General features: G+C 29.8%; 2 protein-coding genes across 4 annotated transcripts; both read left to right on the plus strand.

Annotated features, from left to right (window-relative positions):
- Nucleotides 1-10,059: 10,059 nt before the first annotated feature.
- On the plus strand, nt 10,060-10,452 carry LOC113852356 (glutaredoxin-C9-like). The gene has a single exon (XM_027482583.1). It carries the CDS (start codon nt 10,060-10,062, stop codon nt 10,450-10,452), a length of 393 nt encoding a protein of 130 aa, XP_027338384.1.
- A 4,950-nt stretch (nt 10,453-15,402) lies between these two features.
- LOC113849866 (endoplasmic reticulum oxidoreductin-1-like) lies at nt 15,403-20,929 on the plus strand. Of its 3 annotated transcripts, none has more exons than XM_027480092.1 (10): nt 15,403-15,938; nt 16,266-16,397; nt 17,119-17,371; nt 17,853-17,963; nt 18,298-18,416; nt 18,763-18,867; nt 18,997-19,199; nt 19,721-19,844; nt 20,363-20,539; nt 20,630-20,878. In XM_027480092.1, the coding sequence occupies exons 1-9, from the start codon at nt 15,780-15,782 to the stop codon at nt 20,537-20,539; spliced, it is 1,383 nt and encodes a 460-aa protein (XP_027335893.1). In that variant the 5' UTR covers nt 15,403-15,779; the 3' UTR covers nt 20,630-20,878. The 3 variants fall into 3 exon arrangements, with proteins under 3 accessions (XP_027335893.1, XP_027335885.1, XP_027335902.1); XM_027480084.1 differs by having other exon boundaries at nt 15,432-15,938; nt 20,357-20,539; nt 20,630-20,929; XM_027480101.1 differs by lacking the exons at nt 20,363-20,539; nt 20,630-20,878 and adding an exon at nt 19,932-20,029 and having other exon boundaries at nt 15,455-15,938.
- The last annotated feature ends 137 nt before the right edge of the window (nt 20,930-21,066 follow it).

The raw sequence follows: 21,066 nt of genomic DNA on the forward strand, positions 1-21,066 counted from the left end.
TGGAAATTATAACAAAATCTTAAAATATTTTTCAATTTTTAAAGTCGAAAAAACGTCGAGAGTTTATTTTCGTATTAAAAAATTTATGCTTATATTTTTAATAAATATACATGTTTTAACATAATTGGTGGTTGATGCTAATCTAAACATATATCTTAATTATGTTTTATAATTTAAAATTAATCTAGCTATTTAATTTTAAAACAAATGACTTCATATATTTTATTGCCTATTTTTTGTTTTTGGGTTCTGCAGTTGATGAATGTCTGAGGGACTTGCAAAGATTATTTGGTTGCTTCACATGTATGTATGTCCTTTCAATTTCTAAATATTATGTGTCACAATATTTCGTTAATAGAGAGATTCATTGTCCCAAATATGTATATGGTTTCATGCAGCATGGTTCATTTATTTGGGATGTGTTACGATATTTAAATGGATAAGGGAATTAAGTTACTGTTGATAATAATAATAATAATAATAATAATAATAATAAGAGAAAACCCACTTGCCTATATGATTTCTGAGCATAAATTGGAGAATGGGGTATATAGTGCGCACTTAAGCATTGATAAGAACCTTTTGGTCTTTGGATACGATTGATAACGGCAGAGATCAAGAAGTGCTTTTGACATTGATTGCACAATGTGAATGTTTGTTATATCTTTTAATATTTTTTTTTATATTTCTAAAATGGACGTTGAACAATATGTATTGCTTTAAAAATATAAAAATATTTAATAATTCCAATAAGTATAAATAATGGAAAAGTTTAAAATTATTCTAATCATTTTTACTTGCCACTATTAGATGGTATAGCATGAACATTGAAACGATTAACGGGTTTTGAAAAGGATGCCCATGATGTAAATGGACTTTTACTTAATAAAAATATTAATCTCGGGTTCTTAAATTAAAGATAAACAACGAAAAATAGTAAATTTTTATTAAAAAAGTACTCATCACTTTAAAAATAAAAAACTTTAAAATAATCATAAAAATATTATTTTAATTTAAATGTTTAAATTTAACCCTAAGTTCTTTTTTAAATGTATTTATGTGCTCGTTTAATGCTTTTTGTTACATTTAGGGACTGAGCACTACTCTCTCCTTTTTCTCTTTTTTTGTTTTCTTCAACTTTAAAAAAAATATTAATTTAATTTAAACAACTAAAAACTCAATTTAAAAAAGTGGTTTTTACATTATTAATATTTCAAAATAATGAATATTTCCTTTTTACAAAAATGATTCATTTATAATTACTTAAAATCAACATGAAAACTGATGTTAATAATAATAATAAAAAAAAGCATATCTATCAGACTATCAGGCTCCTCCTTCATCTTACACAATTATCTTAAGGTTGAATTTTATAAAAAGTGAACATAAATGATGTAAGATGAATAATCATTTATATGAGTGCAATATTCAAAGAGATATTTATGATCTCCCCACTAAAAGAAGACTAACATTAGAGTCATGGTGGTATGCACCCGAATATATATAATTTATGCAATGATTAGCAACCATTATATTTGACATATCAAATGGGAATGTGTTGCTTTACATCAAGTGCAAATTTGGAGCTAAAATTATACTTCATCCTTTTTATAACAAAACAAAATGAAGTATTTCTTTTATCTTTGTTATAAGAAATAAATGATAGATTTAAGATGTATTAATTGTTAAATTTTTTTATACTTTTTTTTATTAGTATCATTAAATATATAAATTACTAACTACACCATTTAATATTATAAATATTTTAAAAATAAAATTTATATTTATAAAAAATATAATAGACTTAATTACTTTTTTTAGTCATAATAATTTATTTTTCTTATAAAAAGGATCGGAGAAAGTATGCTGTATTTTAGCTTTGAATAACTTTTATTTGTTTATTTAATTTCAACTTGGGTTTTTAGCAGTGTGACTTTGTATCTATCATTGCATCGTTATAATTTACGAGATACTCGTATGCTAGTGCATTGAGAATCTTACCTTTTATGATCCATATCCTGAAGAAAAGCCGAATTTTCGACCCAATCTGGGTTCCAATATACATGAAGATACACACATATTTGAAACGTTGGTTTCAATATACAATGATTGAGTTTTTCTGCTTTTCGTTTGGAATTTTTCTTCTGCTTTTTTTTGTTATATTTGGTAACCATCATTGTGAAAAATATTCTTGAACAACTTTTAAGAACTAAATTAGTCCTTTTTAATTTTTCAAGTATATTTTATAATGTGTATTTCAAAAAGATAAACGTATATATAATATGGCATACGGTTTCAATTTTGAATTATTTAAATAATAAAAGTGCCAACAAAGTACCTAATTTATTTCTTCTCTTAAGTCTTACCTTCTTCTTTGGAGAGGGTTCTGGATTATTCGTGAGTCTCAAAATTGTCACTGTCATTAAGTGCATTACTTTATATATGCTTTGCTTTTCTTTATCTCAACCTACTTTCTTCCCCCTTTCCTAGTTCCTTTCATTCTTTCCATACTCATTTTCTCATTCCTCTTGTTCTCATATGATCTTTTGCTTTTGATGATAAGGAAGATTCTCTTTGAGAAAAGAAGGAAAATCAAAGGGTTATCAGCTATCATGTAGCCAACTCATATTTGCTATAAGCTTGCCAACATTCACAATATGAAACGTGGACACTCTATTTTAGGTTGTGGTCGCCATATTACTGAATTTGATTCTTATAAAAATGAAAAAGTGGAAAAGGGTTTATGCACGTTTTAGGGGCCAGCAATTGATATTGGGACACATGTATGAGGAACAAAAGAAAAGTTAAATACGCAATAAAAATGTGGAAAGAAAAAAGAAAGAAAGGAAAAGCAAGTGAGGTGGTTTATTTGGCCACTAACTAGACAGAATATGATATGGTGGTTTCTTTTCTGTTGTTGTATTTCTTGGATTCTTTACGTTTTCACCTATCTCTTCTTTTTTTGAAGCTTTTGAACATGTAAATGGAGAAGGTAGGGAAAAAAAAAAAAAGGCAATAGGATAATATTATCCGTTCAATTTTTTAAAATTATTGTCCATAGTGAGAGTTTTATTAAACTCCCATCAATCCATTTCTTTGTTACATAACCATGCATGTTAAGGTAAGAGGCTTTTGTATAATATTTAAAGATAAAAGTATTTAATAAATTGATATCATCTTTTTAATAAAGAAATTCAATTGGGGTATATGATAGGCAACATATTATCTAAATATCTTGTTTTAAACATGTACAACTCATGTGAAATAGCTTCTGATTATTATAAGTTTTTTTTAATTTTTTTAAATAATTTTTATAATTAAATTTATGATATAAGTCATTCTTTTTTAAAAAAATATTAAATAAAAGCATAATTAAAATGTGTACTTAATGTTGTCTATGAAATTACACTCATCAATTAAAATAGTCATTCTATTTATCAAAATTATTGTTTTGGACGCTTATGTCAATCTTTAATTAAATAAAATATCACAACTATAAAATGTAGCAATTTGAACATATACTCAGATCAACAATTTACACTCAAGTTAACATAAAAAAGACACAAATGCATAGATTCACTTATAAAATGATAAAATTACACTAATTTTTTCAACAAAACATACAACAAGGCATGATAAAGGTTTGAAATACTAGAGGTGGATTGTGTGTTCCTAAAATATCTGATGCAATCCCAACCATTCCTCAAAGGGCGCATAACCTAAGACTTCTAAGATTGATGAAGTGCAGCTTTTTGTAACATTCAATGCACTAATTTCAACTAGATACAGTAAAATAGATGTTTTAGTTGCTCAAAAAATAATATTTATTATTCTCAAGAAATGTTTGTTGCTTTTTCAGAATAATATGTTTTAGTTAAAGTTTGGAAAACATTACTCCTATCTAACAAAAGGATTCTTATTTTATACTTATACAATAAATATAAGTTTTATTTGTATTCACAATATTGATTATAACTAAGATCGTCATGTAACAAAAAAGTTTACAAACACTTATATTCAATAATACTCTCTAATCACTTGCTCGTTCTACTTTTTTTTCTTTTTCTAATCTTCTTAAATTTGTGAATCCTCTAAATCTCTCTATTAAATTTAATCCCTAAACAATTATAAAAACTTCTTTTGAATGCTTGGAGATATATAAATAAAAAAGGCTAATTATAAAATATATCATAAGAATTTAATGCATTAATATATTTTATTTTAGCATTGAATCATTAATGGATAGGATTATTTTATCCCATTCAATTATCTCTCATTTTTTTAATGTTATACTTTATTTTTGAGTTACAAATTCATTAAAATTTAACTCTAGTGTTACTCACTACTAGAAAAGCGTAATTTACAGACGAACATTATAAACGAATAAAAATTTGTCTATAATATAGACAACTTTATAGATGAATAATTAAATTTTTTAAAAAAAATTTGTAAAAAATTTGTCTGTATTACAGACAGATTTTGATCCGTCTGTAGTTGGTCCGCCATTTGACGCGAAGTATTATGGATAGGAATTATGGAGTGAGAATTACAAATAGATTTTCTATCTGTAAATATTGTTGTTTTTGACCGATTTTTCATCTGACATACTGGTGGATTAGGGCATCCAATAAGGAGATCATTGCATACTAGTGGCTATATAACTTTGGTTGGCACTAAAGTGAACTTAATATGTGATTTTAAAATTCATTTTATTATATCTATAATTTCATATTTGATATTGTGATTTAATTAAAATTGTAGGAGAAGTCGTTAGAAAGGCCACCTATGTATAGAAAGTTGTTCAAGGAAACACACACTCGCAGGGGAGACAAAAAGCTGTAGGTTGATACACGATCTCAGGTCACATACGTAAGTCATTTTAATTGATACTATATGTTATTATTAGTGATTTATTAAATAGTTCTCTAGACTAATATCTAATTATTTGAATTAAATTATAGGATGACTATGTTCAAAGGTTTGAGAAGGCATATTCTTAGGATTCAGAGTCAGTTGATGAGGATGCTACGTGGTTACAGACTGTGGGTAACCTTTATAAAGGTTGCATTTATGGCATGGGAGCCGCTTTGCAGACTTCATGTCTCCTGTAACTATCACCGGAGATGTCTCTTCTCTTGCACCTGAGGAAGTGGAAGACATGGTCCACACTCAAGTCCATGCCTTCAATTAAGAACTCTAAAAGCAGAATGAGGAGATGTGGAAAAGTAAGAAAAGTGCATGGAAGAAGAAGTGGACAAGGAAAATGGAGAAGAAGGTGGCATCGATGATGCAAAGGGAGGTCCGATAGCAAATGAAGCAACAACATATGCAGATGCAACAGATACATACATATTTTAAGCTTATAAGAGCAAACAGCTCCACACTTTTTCCTCCTCCTCCTCCATCAACTTCAGCTCTATCAGTTTTCAGCTCCATGCGTCATTATTTTTCTGACTCCTCATCTACTGATGGCAATGTTCCTTCGGATGATGATCATATGGATTATTCATGATGACACTTGTATTTTATTTTTAATATTATTTATTTGGATGTTTATGTCTTCATTTGTAATAACATTTAAATTTTAAATTTTATAAATTATTTTTGAATTTTTAGATTTAATTTTATAGTTTTTATTATATTTATAAATTGTGATAATCAGGAACAGATATGAATAACTATGTATATAAACAAAAAGTAACAAAAATAGTAAAATATATCACAGACAGATTATAGACGAAAAAATCTGTCTATAACTTACAGACAAATATTTATGTCTATACATTACAGACAGTTTTTTCTGTCTGTAAATTACAGACCATTTTTTGGTCTATAAATTATAGATAATTTTTTTTGTATGTAAATTCAAGATGGATTGTAAAATTCATTTGTAATTATTTACCAATAAGAATATTATAGACGATTGTTGTCCGTATGTAAATCCTTATGTAATTTAAAAATTGTCTGTAATTATTTAAAAATTTATCTATAAATCTATTTATATATGCAGGTTTTGTAGTAGTGACTTAACCAATTCATACTAAAGAAAATTAACACTACCAACAAATTATGGTTATTACATGAAAATTTTTTGCACGAATTTTTTTTTAAAAATTTCTACAATTTTTTATGCAAATTAATGAAAATAATAATTTAATGAAAATTAATTATTTTCTATGACAAAACTCTTAGAAAAATTTGCAGTAATTTATAAAGTTTTCTACAAAATATTTTAGAAGATGAAAAAAGGTAGGAAAAGCTCATAATTTCCTAAATTTTTTTGCTAAAATTTTCATAAGAAAAAATCGAAGAAAAATTCACAGCAATCCTTACAGGTTCTTACACTGTTTCCTGGAGATAAAAAGAGCAGAAAAAACATTATTTCATGCACATTTTTGTGCCAAAATTTTTATGAAAAAAGTTGTAACATAATGATCTTATAGTTTTATAGGGTGGACACTGTAGTTTTTCAAGATTTAACGTTCTTGAGAAATCAAGATTGAGATTAGTCGTTAAATACGGACTCTCCAAAGAGCATTTAGCATAATAGAACTTTGTCCAATATCATCATCATTTAAAGGAAATTCCATTATTTTTGCAAACAACAATTCATATTGCAATTGCATAGTATCATCACAGACTAAGCAAGCGATGTTAGTTTAACACTGTGAATTGAAAATTGTAATTTGGGTCAATTTTGAATTCATAAAAAATTTAAATAATTGAAATAAAGATAGGAGTAACAAAACAGGCCAGTTAATACTTAATTTGCTAAATGCCCACCCAAAACAAGCTGGTTCAAGCCTGTATGAAAATAAACTAATTTTTTAACTCAACTCATTTAAAAGTGGACTAACAAGTTAACTAGTCAAAAATAAAAAAACAAAAAAAATTAATGGATCATTAGATTAATGGGTTAATCCACAAAAAATTAATTAAAAAAATTAAAAAAAACAATAAATAATAAAAAATTTATCTTAATAAAAATATTTAATTAATAAATAATTATTTAAAAAATTTTAAAAATAAAAAATAGGCCTTATAAGCTAGTTTTATTATTAACTCACATTTTAGCGAGCCAAAACGGGATAAGCTAGATAGGCCAATAAATCTAAATAAAAATTGAGACTATAACTATATAGCATTGTCCAGGGTTAAGCAAGTCATATTTTTTGTACTTGTAACAACAGTGAGGGTCAAATTTAAATTGAATTCAACATATTGGAATGAAGATTCATGTTATAATTACTATAAAGCGTCATTAAGGGTCAACCAAGTCATCTTAATTTAATATTGTAAATCATAAACACATAAGGTGATGTTTGAATTCTTAAAGATCATTCAAAGTATTAGAATAGAGTTTCATGCTTTAATTCTTGCTAAAATTGTATAGCACCATCAAAGTTTAAGCAAGTCATTTTGATTTAACATTGAATCAAATTACATTTAGGATCAAATTTGAATTCATAAAAAATTCAAACTCATACTTGGATACATGTTTTAGTGGTATCATTGTCATTTAGAAAGTAATAGAATTTAGGGTCAGAGATTGAACATTCAAGAATGAGATTAGCCATAAAATAGCACGATGATTTAACTGAATGAGACTTAATTATTATTGTAGCAAACGAATAAATTTTCAAAAAGATAGTGTATGTTTGCTCGAAGAAGGCATCACTTTTATAAAATCAATTAAAAAGAAATTCAAAATTGAAATGAGAGAATTACATTCTTAGGGTCTTTTACAAATACGTTACGCGAGATCTTTCTTATATTAGCTGAATATATGAGCCTGAGTATGATAGACCCATTTAAAAAATGTCATTTAACTTTCACCTTCATCTATATATATAAATACTCTAGCCACCTCTCTTTTCATACCTAAGTATCATTTAAATATTTCATGATACATGTAACTTGTCCACACTATGTTTACCATATTTTTTTATTACACATTTCTCATCTTCTGTATAAATTATGATAGAAAGTCAAGGAAACTCTTTCAAACATCTAATGCTCTATGTATGTTTGATAATGGGAGGTACAGTTAATTGGTGACACATATTAAAATATGTCTGCTTTTTAAAAATTAAGTAAATTTTATTTTTAAAATCAATTTTATTCATTGCAAATTGTAATTTGTTCGACCTTTTAAGAATAAACTCTAATCACTACAGATTATTTTTTTTCATTTGAAAATATCACCCAAACAATTTTAAGATTTAACTCCTTAAAGTCATATTTAGAAAATGGTTTTTTAGGGTAAATAATCAGAGGATTAAGGAATCAAATTTACACTAATTTTGCAATTGTCGATTGATTCCATCCTCTTAATTTTGGAATTGGGCCATTGGTCTTTAGCCCATTCTACATTCTCCTTCTTTATGGACCAGCTGATGTTGCTTCTATTATCACATGGGCCAGTTTTTATCTGTTAAAATGTGTCTCACTGGTCTTTGCTTCATGTGTCTTACGAAGGGATACACAAAGATGACCCAAAAAAAGGAGGATACATAAAGCACTAAGAAAAATAGGCTTGATTAAAAAACAAAGCAAAAAGTTAGATTTGATTATACTTTTGAGTCAATTTAATTTAACTTACATGAGATTTTGATTTTTAAAATTTTTAATTAATTAAGTCCTATTTTAAAATTATATAAATTTGGTTTCCATTAATTGTCTTCTACTTAAATTAAAGTCCCTCATATTTTTGTTTTTATCTAACTTTTTGGAGAATTTGTAATGGAATTGAATTATGAAATCAATAAATATGCATACTTGTGGTATCAATAAGATAAATTTTTTTTAAAAAAAATTATTTACTTTCGCATCGTTAACATCTTCATCTTCAGAAAATGTATAATATTCAGAATATGTCATGTATTATCTAGGATCTAAAATAGCTCCAATTGTCAACACCTCATGAATTGTATCCGAATACTAGCAAGTTTTCAAACATAGAAGACATACTTTTTCCATGAGATGAATTATTTTACTAAGAGAATTTAAGTAAATTTAATGTAAATTTTATTTACGTTTTCTATGTTTGAAAACTTCACAATATTAAAATACAAAAACAAGACAAGTTTCATAATTCATTTTACTAACAATGATGACAATATATGGTTCCAAAATAATGTAAAATTTATTTAAGTGAATGTAATCTCAATTTAAATATATCACTAATGAAAAAAGACAAGTTTATTAACTTTTTTCCTAACATGGTGGCACGATGCTGAGTTTAATTAATTTTCTGAAGCTAATAAACTACTTAATAATTACTTTGGGTTGCCTCTTATATGACACACACACATATAACATAACATAACAACCCTAGAAAGAGGAATCGCATGAGAGAGGCATTGGAACTTTAGTATCATATATGTGGTATGCATGTGTACCAGCTTTTGCTTTGCTTATGAGTTACTCATCATGCATGCAATAGCAGCCACCACCAGCAGCTGCTATACTGTGTCAGTCTACTCTGAATTCTGATTCGCTTTCTCTTTCCCCTTCAACAAACGCGTGACCCTCTTCTATACGGTTCAATTCTAACCCAACATCTTCTATGTTCAAAACATGGACCTCACTCTCTTCTCTCATTCTTTTTTACCTCTTCTTAGATGGAGATAGATAGTGACGCCATATAACATTATCTCTCACTTTCTCTCTCTCATCGAGGCAAAGGAGAATGAAACACCAATCACCCATTCACAAATTAATAACCCCTCTTTTCTTTTTCTCACTTAGCTTTTTTATATTCGTACTTTTGTATGAAACTCACTCATTTTGTGCCTTTGGACTCACTCACTCTCTCACCTATATGTACTTTGACTCATGCTACCGCGTTACATGCACAAAACTCCATGCAATAAATATCATGTAACATTATTTCATGTGTTCCAAAACATTCCCATACATAATATCACACCTTAATCCTCAGCTATATATCTCACTTTCTATATAAAAGTATCCTCCATCGCCGTTTCCACTCCTTCTATTTCTACCCAATAATTCTTATATACTTCTTGAAACCTCTCTTTCTAGTGACATACCATCATGCAAGTGATGAAATCAATCTCTCAAATAGAGGCACCACCACCACTGTCACCATCACCGTTGGAGCTTGACATGAGGCCTTATGAGATGGTACACCACCTGGCATCGTGCAACGCCGTGGTGGTGTTCAGCATGAGCGATTGCTGCATGTCCACGGTGGCCAAACGCCTCCTCTTCAGCCTCGGCGTCGGCCCTACCGTGGTGGAGCTCGACGAGCAGGCCGATGGCCCTGGCATCCGGTCAGTCCTCTACCAGCTTGCCGGGGCGCATCAGCCTGTTCCTGCTGTCTTCATTGGTGGCAAGTTTCTTGGTGGGGTGCAAACCCTCATGGCCAGCCATATAAACGGCACTCTAGTTCCTCTCCTTAAGGAAGCCGGGGCTCTTTGGCTCTGAAGCAACCCTTCTTTGTTCGTTGGAATTTTCTCAAACATGACACAAATAGGTTATGCTAGATATAGGATCTAGTTATGAAATTGATATATATGTGAACATGAATAGCTAGGTGAGTATGTGCTAATCAAAAGAGTGACACATGCAAGTTATGTTCATGTTTGCTTGGAGGGGTCATTCTGAATATTTGTAGCAATTTTTACGTGTTAGAAAAAGATCGTAAAATTAATGACCATATCGTTATATTTAATCCACGGTAGAGTATTTCTAAGCATTGATTCAATCCATTCTTTATTAGTTGCGTTTTTCTTATGTGAGAAACATCAGCATAATTTTTTTTAAGAAAAAAGAAAGTATCAAACTAATTAACCAGATTGATTATAATTAAATATTGAAAAAAAATGTTTCTTCACGTTTAGGGGTGTGAAAACTGAATTAAGAAAAATAAAAGAAAAGGAAACTATGGCCGGAGATTTGTTGGGGGATTGCCGGCCTTTAGATCAGAGATATGCCGGAAAATTCCAGAAAGTAGGATTGTAACGATATGCATGCAGATTGTTCTGACACGTCACGAGTTAGATAATTGGTGAAAATGGGAGCTTTTGTGGAGAATATGATAGCATAAAGGACATGTGTTGTGTGTGTATTTCTTTATAATGCATCGCATGCCATGCGGATTTTCAAGAAAACCGTTTGGCCAAATTGGGTATCTTCGATTCGTCCACATTTCTGTGGTTTGTTATTTTGCTGAGGAAAGCCTGCAGAATGACCTCATCGTCATGCCATGTTAAATAGCCTAAATTCAAATATTTTCATATATATATATATATATATATATATATGTATATATTTGTGTCTATGATTCAAATATCTTTTGGGGTAAAAATTCTCTTGAAATATTTTATATATATGTAGTTAAATCCGAACACTCATTATTATATGCTTTTTTTATATAAATAGAAGGGATTACATCCTACACCTAATCACTGACATTATGATAAAAAGTAAACATGGACGAAATCCTGAAAAAGAACAGAGGCTCTTCTAACACGGGCAAGCCTAGCTCCTTAAAAAGGGTAAGGGATCAAAACCCTGCAAGTATATGTTGATAGCTAGGTAGATTAATACACTACTTCTGTATTTTTATTGATCAAGTTGACAAGTACAGTCCAAATATCTAGTAGATTACTAGATTATATATATGTGCTCTTGGCAAATTTTGCATTTTCTTTTGAAGTAATCAAGGTTGTATACAAGAAAGCAGTGCATCCTCACGAATGATTGACTGTCGTTTAAATAGAAAAAAAGGCAAATGGTTGACTTTTGTTGAGTCGAGCACTAAGTTAACCAATCAATGCTTATTATCAAATTAGACTGAGAAAATTTACTCGGTTAAAAATAAAATCAATTCTACTTTCATTCTTTGAAAGTGCTTCAATTATACTCATCTCTCTTATTTTAAAATATACACTTCGCTTAAGAGAAGATTAATATAAGTTACACTTTAGTCTATTTCAATTTAACAAATTTCCTAGCAGTAGTAAATAATTAGAGATGTATCTCTCAATGATATTTTAGCATCACTAGCAACTAATTTTGAATATTCTATTATTGATTTCAATATTTCACAAAATAGAATGAAGTTTTAAATATAATTTTCATCAATTTTAACTTTTTATCTATAACTTCTACCATTTTTTTCATGTGTCTAAAGACACAAAATAAGAATATGTGTACAGTAAGATTTTGTTAAAATTAAAAAACATAATAAATTTAATACATTAATAGTATTAAATAATATGATTTTTAATAAAAATATATTATTTATTAATTTTTATTATATGCAGATAAGTTAAAAAACGAAATGAATGTCTGTAAACATCTCAAATAAGCTTGCATGATCAGCATTCTTCGGATGAGCTAAATATATCGAGAGATAAAATAGTAACATGATTGAATAACCTTGCGCATTGGAAAAAAACATAATCATCATTGACTACTACTAATTATATGAAATCATCATCATTACAATTAATCATCATTCTGTGGAAGTATTATTCAAACCAAAATCCTTAACTTTTTACATATTGCTTGAGTGAAAAAAACCCAAAATTAATCTCCCTGATTCTCAGGTGCAGATAGTGGTGGGATTGATGATTACAATATATTTATCATAAAAGAGCTGCAGTTGTCCATATATATATAGCAATTATTAATTTAATATATGGTTAATTATGTCACATAAAGGCATGCATGTATTGGGAGAAATTTAGAAAGAGAAAAGACAAGGCATGCCATGCAGATAAAAAGTGAGACAAGCTCTGCACAGAAAATTATTGTTGTGATCACTGGTGAAACTCAGATTTCATTTCTTGTGCCCTTTTCTTTAGCTGCTTCAAAATCGTCATTGATTATGGAGGAGGAGGCATTTCGTTTTCCATGTTTCTTTATTTTGGGAAATACCCAATAATGAAATCATGAACAAAGGATATGAAATTTGACCGGTGGTTCTTCTTTCCATTCATAGAAATGGAAAAACAACCGAATGACACAAGTGATGTGAATGTGACCTTTTAAAGAACAAGAATCCCAATCTCTCTATGCTTCTATTTTCTTTGCATTTGACCGTTTTCCACACTCTTTGACTGCCAGTGTTAATCCATTTTTTCCCCCTATGTTGTTCCTCAAATCATTACGCATGAATCGGCTTTGCAGCAGTTTGTAAAACGTTTAAAGGGTATTTTTTTTTTTCTCACAGTCTCGTATAAAATGAGTGAAATAATAAGAAGGAAAAGAAAGTGAAGAAAAAATAATAAATGTGATCGATAAAATGGTTGAAATGAAGAGAGAAATAAAGATATGTTAGATCTAGTCCAATTCAATGGATTATCCCAAGTTGAAAAAATCTGCAATTAAAGATATGTTAGGTCTACAATTTTGTACACTCATAATTAATAACAATATTTCAACCAACTACCTCTTCAGCCATAAATGCATCACTATATATAATTCATAATCTTAAAGGTGAAACATCCAACATCTCTATACACATTTCTTTCTAAAAGACATTTAAAAACCAATCAGTTCATCTAATAATAGCATAACACTTTAGGTTTGGTGCAATAAAATGGTTATAAAATATTTCTTACTTCCCCATTAATTGGCTGATTAGTTGACATCTTCATCGGATAGCTCGCAATTCTTCCATACTAACTTCTATTGGTGAGAAAACCTAAAAACAAATCAAATAATTCAATTGTATTATATTTCAATATTCTAACTCAAGTTTCAAAAATTGAAGTGCAAAATTCTATTCCAATAGCTTCTAGAAGTATATAGTAGTAAATTCTGAAATAAGTTTTGGGAAGTGCTTTGTTCTTGAGAAATAAATTTTCAGAAAAAAAATATAATAAATTCTAGAAATAAGTACTTGAAAGTTATAACAAAACAAAAAACAAATAAATCATACTTATTTGACAATTGTTGTGTCCCCTTCCTCTTTAAACTTTGATGTGAGCTTTCTTAAAGTGTGAGCCTTTTCTAAGCTCAAGGAATGCTTCTATATACAAGTCCCGTGTACACCCAACACCTAAAGAAAACAAATTGTGACTCAAGGAATGCTTACATAAATTTATTTTCTTGTTTAATTTTTTAGTCTAATAAATTATTATAAATACAATTTCAAGGTATTTCATACCTAGAAATAATTTTGAAAAATTTTCTAAATAGGTTTAGGCATAATAACTAATTTTCTTATAAAAAAATTATGTTTTCTTTCAAAATTTCTATCTGTGCTTAATAAGATATTTTGGACTTTTCTTGTTTTCTAGGAATATATTTGAAGGCTCAAACCAATTTTTTATAAGCCTAGCTGTAATTCAAACATCAAAATAAATATTTATTATAAAATTAAATTATAATAATTATGCATAAAATTTATGCTTGCGTTAGTTATAAAAAAAAACACAATGATATATCTTACATTAATCAGTTAATTTCATACGTCAATACAAGTGCTTATACGTTCTTTCTTTGATATAACCTTTTTAGGAGGACTTACTTGGTGAATTTAATAAAATAAAAGTGATAAGTTATAAAAGTCGAATAAAAATATAATATATCATGATAAAAATAAATTATTATCACTCTCATTATATTTTATTATTTAACAAGCATTGAAAACAAACTTACTTTTATCTTATGATTTTTTTCAATGTCTGTTGAATAAAATAAATTATCTTCTATTATTTTTTTATTTTGACCAACAAACAGTTTTAATGTAAAAAAGGAAATACAAATATACATTTACTGTTATATTAAAAAATTCGTTTTGACATTTAAAGAACCTTGCCTTCTAAATATAATGCAAAACATGAAAAATTTATAAATTTTTAAAGAAAGAGCAATAATATATAACACTTGTTATGAAAAATACTGCGAAAGTAAATGAATATCGTCTTTAGTTTTAGGTAAAAAAAAAACTTGAATTTGAATTCAACATGCATAGTTAATGAGAATGGAAAAGTTGAAGCCAATTGAATTACATTTAAATTGTTAAATAACATTAAATGCTTATAAATACTACTATATCACAAGTTAATTGGGTTATTCTTTTAAGAAATATAAAATAAACAAATGGTCAATAAATAAATAAATTAAAAATAAATATTATAATTACTCTACTTGTTAATCTAAACTTCTTTTTAGTATTTAACATAATTCTACTCAAACTAAAAATTAATGATTAAACTGAATCGGTTTATATCAGTTAGTTAAAGTACTCGTTGATAAAACAAATTACATTTACAAACACTAAAACCATTTTTTTTATAAATTTGGACACACCATAGATTATTTGTAACCTTCCCATATAATAATAATAATAATAATAATAATAATAATAATAATAATACAGTGGATCTAGTTAGGCCCAACTTCTCAACAGCCATCAATACAGTTTGGCACAGTTTCTGGAATTTTCTAACAAAACAGTGTTTGGCACAAAGGAAAAACAAAACCATCAGCAGCCCATAATTTTCCCTCATTAATTTCCCTCAGTTTCATTTCCTACGACCTTTGACCGCTCCATAGGAAGAAGAAGAAAAACACACAAAGCAAAAACCTTACCAAAAACTCCTTGAAAACGCGTCCAGTGTTCCTTCCTCGAAACTCACGCCACTGGGATCCATCAACGCGCAAAAACATTGTCTTTTTGCGTTTCCATTGGTGGGTTTTCGTCTTCTTCGGCGACTCAGCATCGATCTTCTTCTGGGTGTGGGAAAAGCTCGGTGCTTTGTTTGGGAAGCACCGACACTGAGAAGAAGAGAGTGATGGTGAAAGCAGAGACTGAGAAGAAGGGTCGTAGAACGCCATGGCTTTGGGTGGTGCTTGCTCTCGTCGCAATTTTTGTTGCAATGGCTATGTCTTCCAAAACTTCTCCCAGAATAGCTCTCTTTGGAGCCATTGACAGAGCGTGTCAATGTGCACGGGTAATTTCTTTTCTTTTTCTATTTTTTTTTTGTCTTGAATTGTGAAATCGTGAATCTCAATCTATTGTGCACTTCACAAAGAGTGTATATGATTTTTGGGTGTTCTGTTTATTTATTTTAATCTCGGATTGTTGTAATTTATTTCTCTTCTAAGGTGAGTGTGGCTTGTATTGATAATTGTGGTGAAAATCTCTTGCGTTGACTTCAGCATGGAACATAGGAAAAGAATGCATTTTGTGGTGATTGGTATCCCTAACAGTGGAAATGTGGAGATACGTTTGTTTTGTGAATTGTTCTAAGCTTAATTATTCTTTTTATTTGTTGCAGTGTACACCAAAGTACAGTGGTATGGTGGAGGATTGTTGTTGTGATTATGAAACTGTGGACCGTCTTAATGAGGATGTGTTGTACCCGTCCCTCCAAGAGCTTGTGAAAACGCCTTTCTTTCGATATTTTAAGGTTTGTTTGTTGCCTCTTCTATGCTGTTGATGCTTACGATTGTCTCGAGTTTGATGAGTTGGATAAACCGTTATGTTTTGAATAGGCCGTTCTAATGTTTTTATGCTTTTTCTGTTCCAATTGACTTGTATTGGTTCCTAACATATCCCTTATATTACCTGTAAAGATAGTTAGCATCCAATTCATGTGAGCAGCACAACAATTTTTGATGGTTCTCAGCTTGATTTTGATTAATCATTTCTAAAGGTTTTCTTGATCATTGGAATATTTGAATTTTGATATGACCAACGCTTTAAGAAATTAGAGAGAATCACGTGTTGTAGAAACGCATTAAAGTGTTAGAATTGAGTCCATGCATGACTATTTGAATAACTGAACAACATAGTGGCCTTCATCTCCAGCTATTCTCTCTTGAATTATGGATTTTAAAATGTTGAACTTTCAACCCCTGTCAAGTTGGCAAACTAATGTGTGATGCTGTGTGGCGTTTAGGATAAACATTGCTTATATTGAATTACAAATTTTGACTTAAGAGTGAGTAATGCTGATTGAACTGTCTCATCCAGTCTGGTTTTTAAAACCATGACTAGCTTACTTAAACTGTGCCTGTGATGATAAATTATATGTAGGCATACCAATTACGGAATTGCTTTTCTTTTTTAACTTTTGGTGAGCCTCACCTGTTCCTTTTGTGCTAAAGACTAGTGGATGAAATCTACAGGTTAAGTTATGGTGTGACTGCCCATTTTGGCCTGATGATGGTATGTGCCGGTTGCGGGACTGTAGTGTGTGTGAATGCCCAGAAAATGAGTTCCCCGAATCATTTAAGAAGCCCCATCGCCTTTCAATGAATGATCTTGTTTGTCAAGAGGGAAAACCTCAGGCAGCTGTTGACCGTACTTTAGACAGTAAAGCTTTCAGAGGGTGGACAGAAATAGACAATCCATGGACAAATGACGATGAGACTGATAATGGTGTGCTATCTGTATACTAATATTTAAATTATTTTTGGTCATTGTTATAGTTTATCTGATTAATTGTGTGAAATATTAGATGTTAATAGTGAAGTATAGAAATTATGATTTAGGATCCATACATTTTATTTTGGGTGACATCAGATTTACTTATGTTGTTCAAATCAGTTTGTCGTGCTGAATAGTTTTCTTTGATTTTTAATCCACTAAGATAGTTTTATGATTAAATTTCAACTTGATCCACCCTTGGTGCAACATTTTTTCACTATCTGAAAGCAAGGTGACACAACAGTGTATTAGTTAGCATTTACTTCTATTAAAAGCTTTTAACTATTTTATAATAGGTGGTAAAATAGGATTCACTAGTAGTATTTATACTTCTTTACATTTTCAGTGTGTCGTAGTTAAAATCATTTTATAATATATTGAACATCTTTCTAAGAAAATAGCATGTCAATTTAAATCATGTTTGCATTTGTAGATGAGATGACATATGTGAATCTTCAACTGAATCCTGAAAGATATACTGGTTACACTGGTCCATCTGCAAGAAGGATATGGGATGCTGTCTACACTGAAAACTGCCCCAAATGTAAGCTTTCTCTGTATAATTTTTGGTAGTTTGATCATTTATGATGCCTTTCTTGTTATCAAACATTGACAAACCAATAACTTTCAATGCAAATTATTACCCTCTCTCTTTCTCTCTTATTCATTATTTTTCTCTTGTTTTTCACCCAGAGTGGATATTAGTCGTGTTCTTATCATTTATTTCTTTTATTGAAAGATATCTTTAAACTGTTCATAAAAGAGTTGTTGTTTTCTTTGGTGCCTTATGGTTCATTGATGATGATGAGCAGTATATGAAGCCCTTAAGCTATCATGCTGTGCATCCTTTATAATTAGAAAAAATTTGTCTTCTGTAGATCCATCTCAAGAGTTATGCGATGAGGAAAAGATTTTGTATAAATTGATATCAGGTCTTCACTCCTCCATTTCAATACATATAGCTGCTGATTATCTACTTGATGAAGCTACAAATTTGGTAAATGTTACATTCCTCTTTCCCGAAGTAGCTAATTTTCTGTTTGAAAGAAATGCCTATATTATTGCTTTTGATGAATTAATGGAGTACATTGCATGTTTGATCATGTAGGCAGACAACTGTTTGGTTTTTGTTTCACTGCCTAAAAGTTTTCTACTTATTTTTCTTTTGGTATAATGGACCTTGTACTGATCTTTTTATGCACTAAAATAATTTGGATGGAACTCATCTTGAAACAACCTGCATTTTTTCGAGGCATACACATTTACTATAATATAATACATTGTAACTTAAGAAAAATATATTTCAGTATCTAACTTCTTTCTTTTTTTTTTTATTATTCCAGTGGGGCCAAAATATCACTTTGATGTATGATAGAGTCCTAAAATACCCTGATCGTGTCAGAAATTTGTATTTCACTTTTCTCTTTGTCCTGCGAGCAGTAACCAAGGTGAGTATAAATTGCGTCAGTCTAAAATCACAAACAGTACATCTATATATATATCAATCTTGATATTTTCTTCTTCTTTTGGAAATATTAGTTAACTGTATTCTTGATGCAATCTACATACCTCTTTAGGCTTCAGATTATCTGGAACAGGCAGAGTATGATACAAGTAATCCCAACGAGGACCTTACAACACAATCCTTGATAAAACAGCTCCTTTACAACCCCAAGCTTCAAGCTGCGTGTCCAATTCCATTTGATGAAGCTAAGTTGTGGAAAGGCCAAAGTGGACCTGAGCTAAAACTGAAAATTCAGCAACAATTCAGAAACATCAGGTATTACTATAAAATAGTGGAATTAGTTCCGGCCTAGCTAAATATTATCCATTGATAACTTGATGGGCTTTGTCATGGCTTAGTCTCTTGTAAGCATGCTTTGTGTTGCTAACAAATATGTAGGAAAGACATTTAGTTACTAATGGTTCATAGTAAATGTTTACAAAACCATTTTGGTGGAAAGAATTATGATATATTGGTTGGATTTTGACACAAATACTGCCATTGACGTTTTTAGTCCTGCAGTATGGTTCTGCTTTTCATCTGTGTTTTGGAATTTTATTCTCCCATTTTTCTTGAAAGTCGCTATTTGAGTTTCCACATACTGATGGATGTTAAGTAGGTTTATCTGGACTTTTCAAGTGCTGATATGAAGTCTGAACATCTTTTCACCGTAGGAAAACAACTAAATGAACATTCCTTTTATTTGTTCTCCATTTATTATTCGAATACCGATTCAGTTTATATGCTGCTTCATTAATGATCTCATTGGCTATGGAATAATTTTTTGGGGAATGCAGTGCATTAATGGATTGTGTAGGATGTGAGAAGTGTCGATTATGGGGAAAGCTTCAGGTTCTTGGTCTTGGAACTGCATTGAAGATTCTTTTCTCTGTTGATGGTCAAGAAAACTCGGGTCAAACAGTAAGTACATTTGCTTTAGATTTTTTTGTGCTCCTCTCTTGGCTGCTACCCTTTTTGCATGTACCTTAAATCTAATCACTTCTGCAGTGATCTTTAAATACATTCTGCTGCCATGTACATGTCTTTCTTCCAAATTCCACCTGACTTGCCTTTGGACATAATTTCATAGTTAAGAAATTGTAATCTACTGAGTTTTTTCTCTTGTATTTGAAAATTTTCTAGTTTTTCCAGACAGATGATGGCTATTGTTTGCATCACATAATGTCAAATTTTATTGTTATCAATAATATATATATATATATATATATATACAGGAATATTGTAATCTTGACAGAGTCATCCATGCATGTAGAAGTCCCTCAACAATGGAACTTTGTGAAAACATTAAAGAAAATAAAAATGAAAATCAAATGAGGATGAACTTATCAAAATAGAATAAAATACATGGCTGGTGAGAGTAAAATACGGCCGACTCACCAATGCCCTTTGTGTTGCACTTGATGGTCTTTTAGCTGCAGCTGCAAAGGAATGAAGTAATTGCATTGATGAATCTTCTCAATCGACTTTCGGAATCTGTCAAATTCGTGCATGAAATGGGACCAACAGCTGAAAGAATCATGGAAGGACATTTTTCTGCTCATACAACTCTGATTAAGTCATGGAAAAAAATTTGGTCCTATGTACTTAGGACATAGGTAACATGCTCTCGTCTAAGTTTATGGTGTTGTGCCTCTACTTTTATTGGTTTGGTGTACCTAACTGAGCATTGCATGTTGCATCTGCAGGCTGCAATTGGTGACAGTAATGATTTTTATGATTCCAACTACTGAAGAGATTATTAGACTTAGGAAACCATTGCCATGGTTTGAAAATTTTCCGAGAGATGTGAAAGTAATGTATGTAAAATGACTCTAAATTGAAAATAAATTTTATAATATTTGAAAGTAATAGAAGATATGTTATGGGAATGGGATGTAATCCCAGAATCCCCACTAATTTTGTTGAACTTTTTGGTACAATATTTTGTTGTAATTCAATTAGCTATCCCCTTGTTTTTATTTTTAATTACAAAATTATGTTGTTTTTAATTCTGTTTTCTTGTTTCAATTAGTAAAAATAAAAAGATGTTATCAGAATTTTTTTTTGCAGATTTTTTAAAACAAAAAATAAAATACATTAAGGTGATGATTTTGTAATTAAAAGTGAAAATATAAAATGTTTT

Source organism: Abrus precatorius, unplaced genomic scaffold (genome assembly GCF_003935025.1).
Source record: "Abrus precatorius isolate BTA unplaced genomic scaffold, Abrus_2018 Scaffold10, whole genome shotgun sequence".
Taxonomy (NCBI): domain Eukaryota; kingdom Viridiplantae; phylum Streptophyta; class Magnoliopsida; order Fabales; family Fabaceae; genus Abrus; species Abrus precatorius.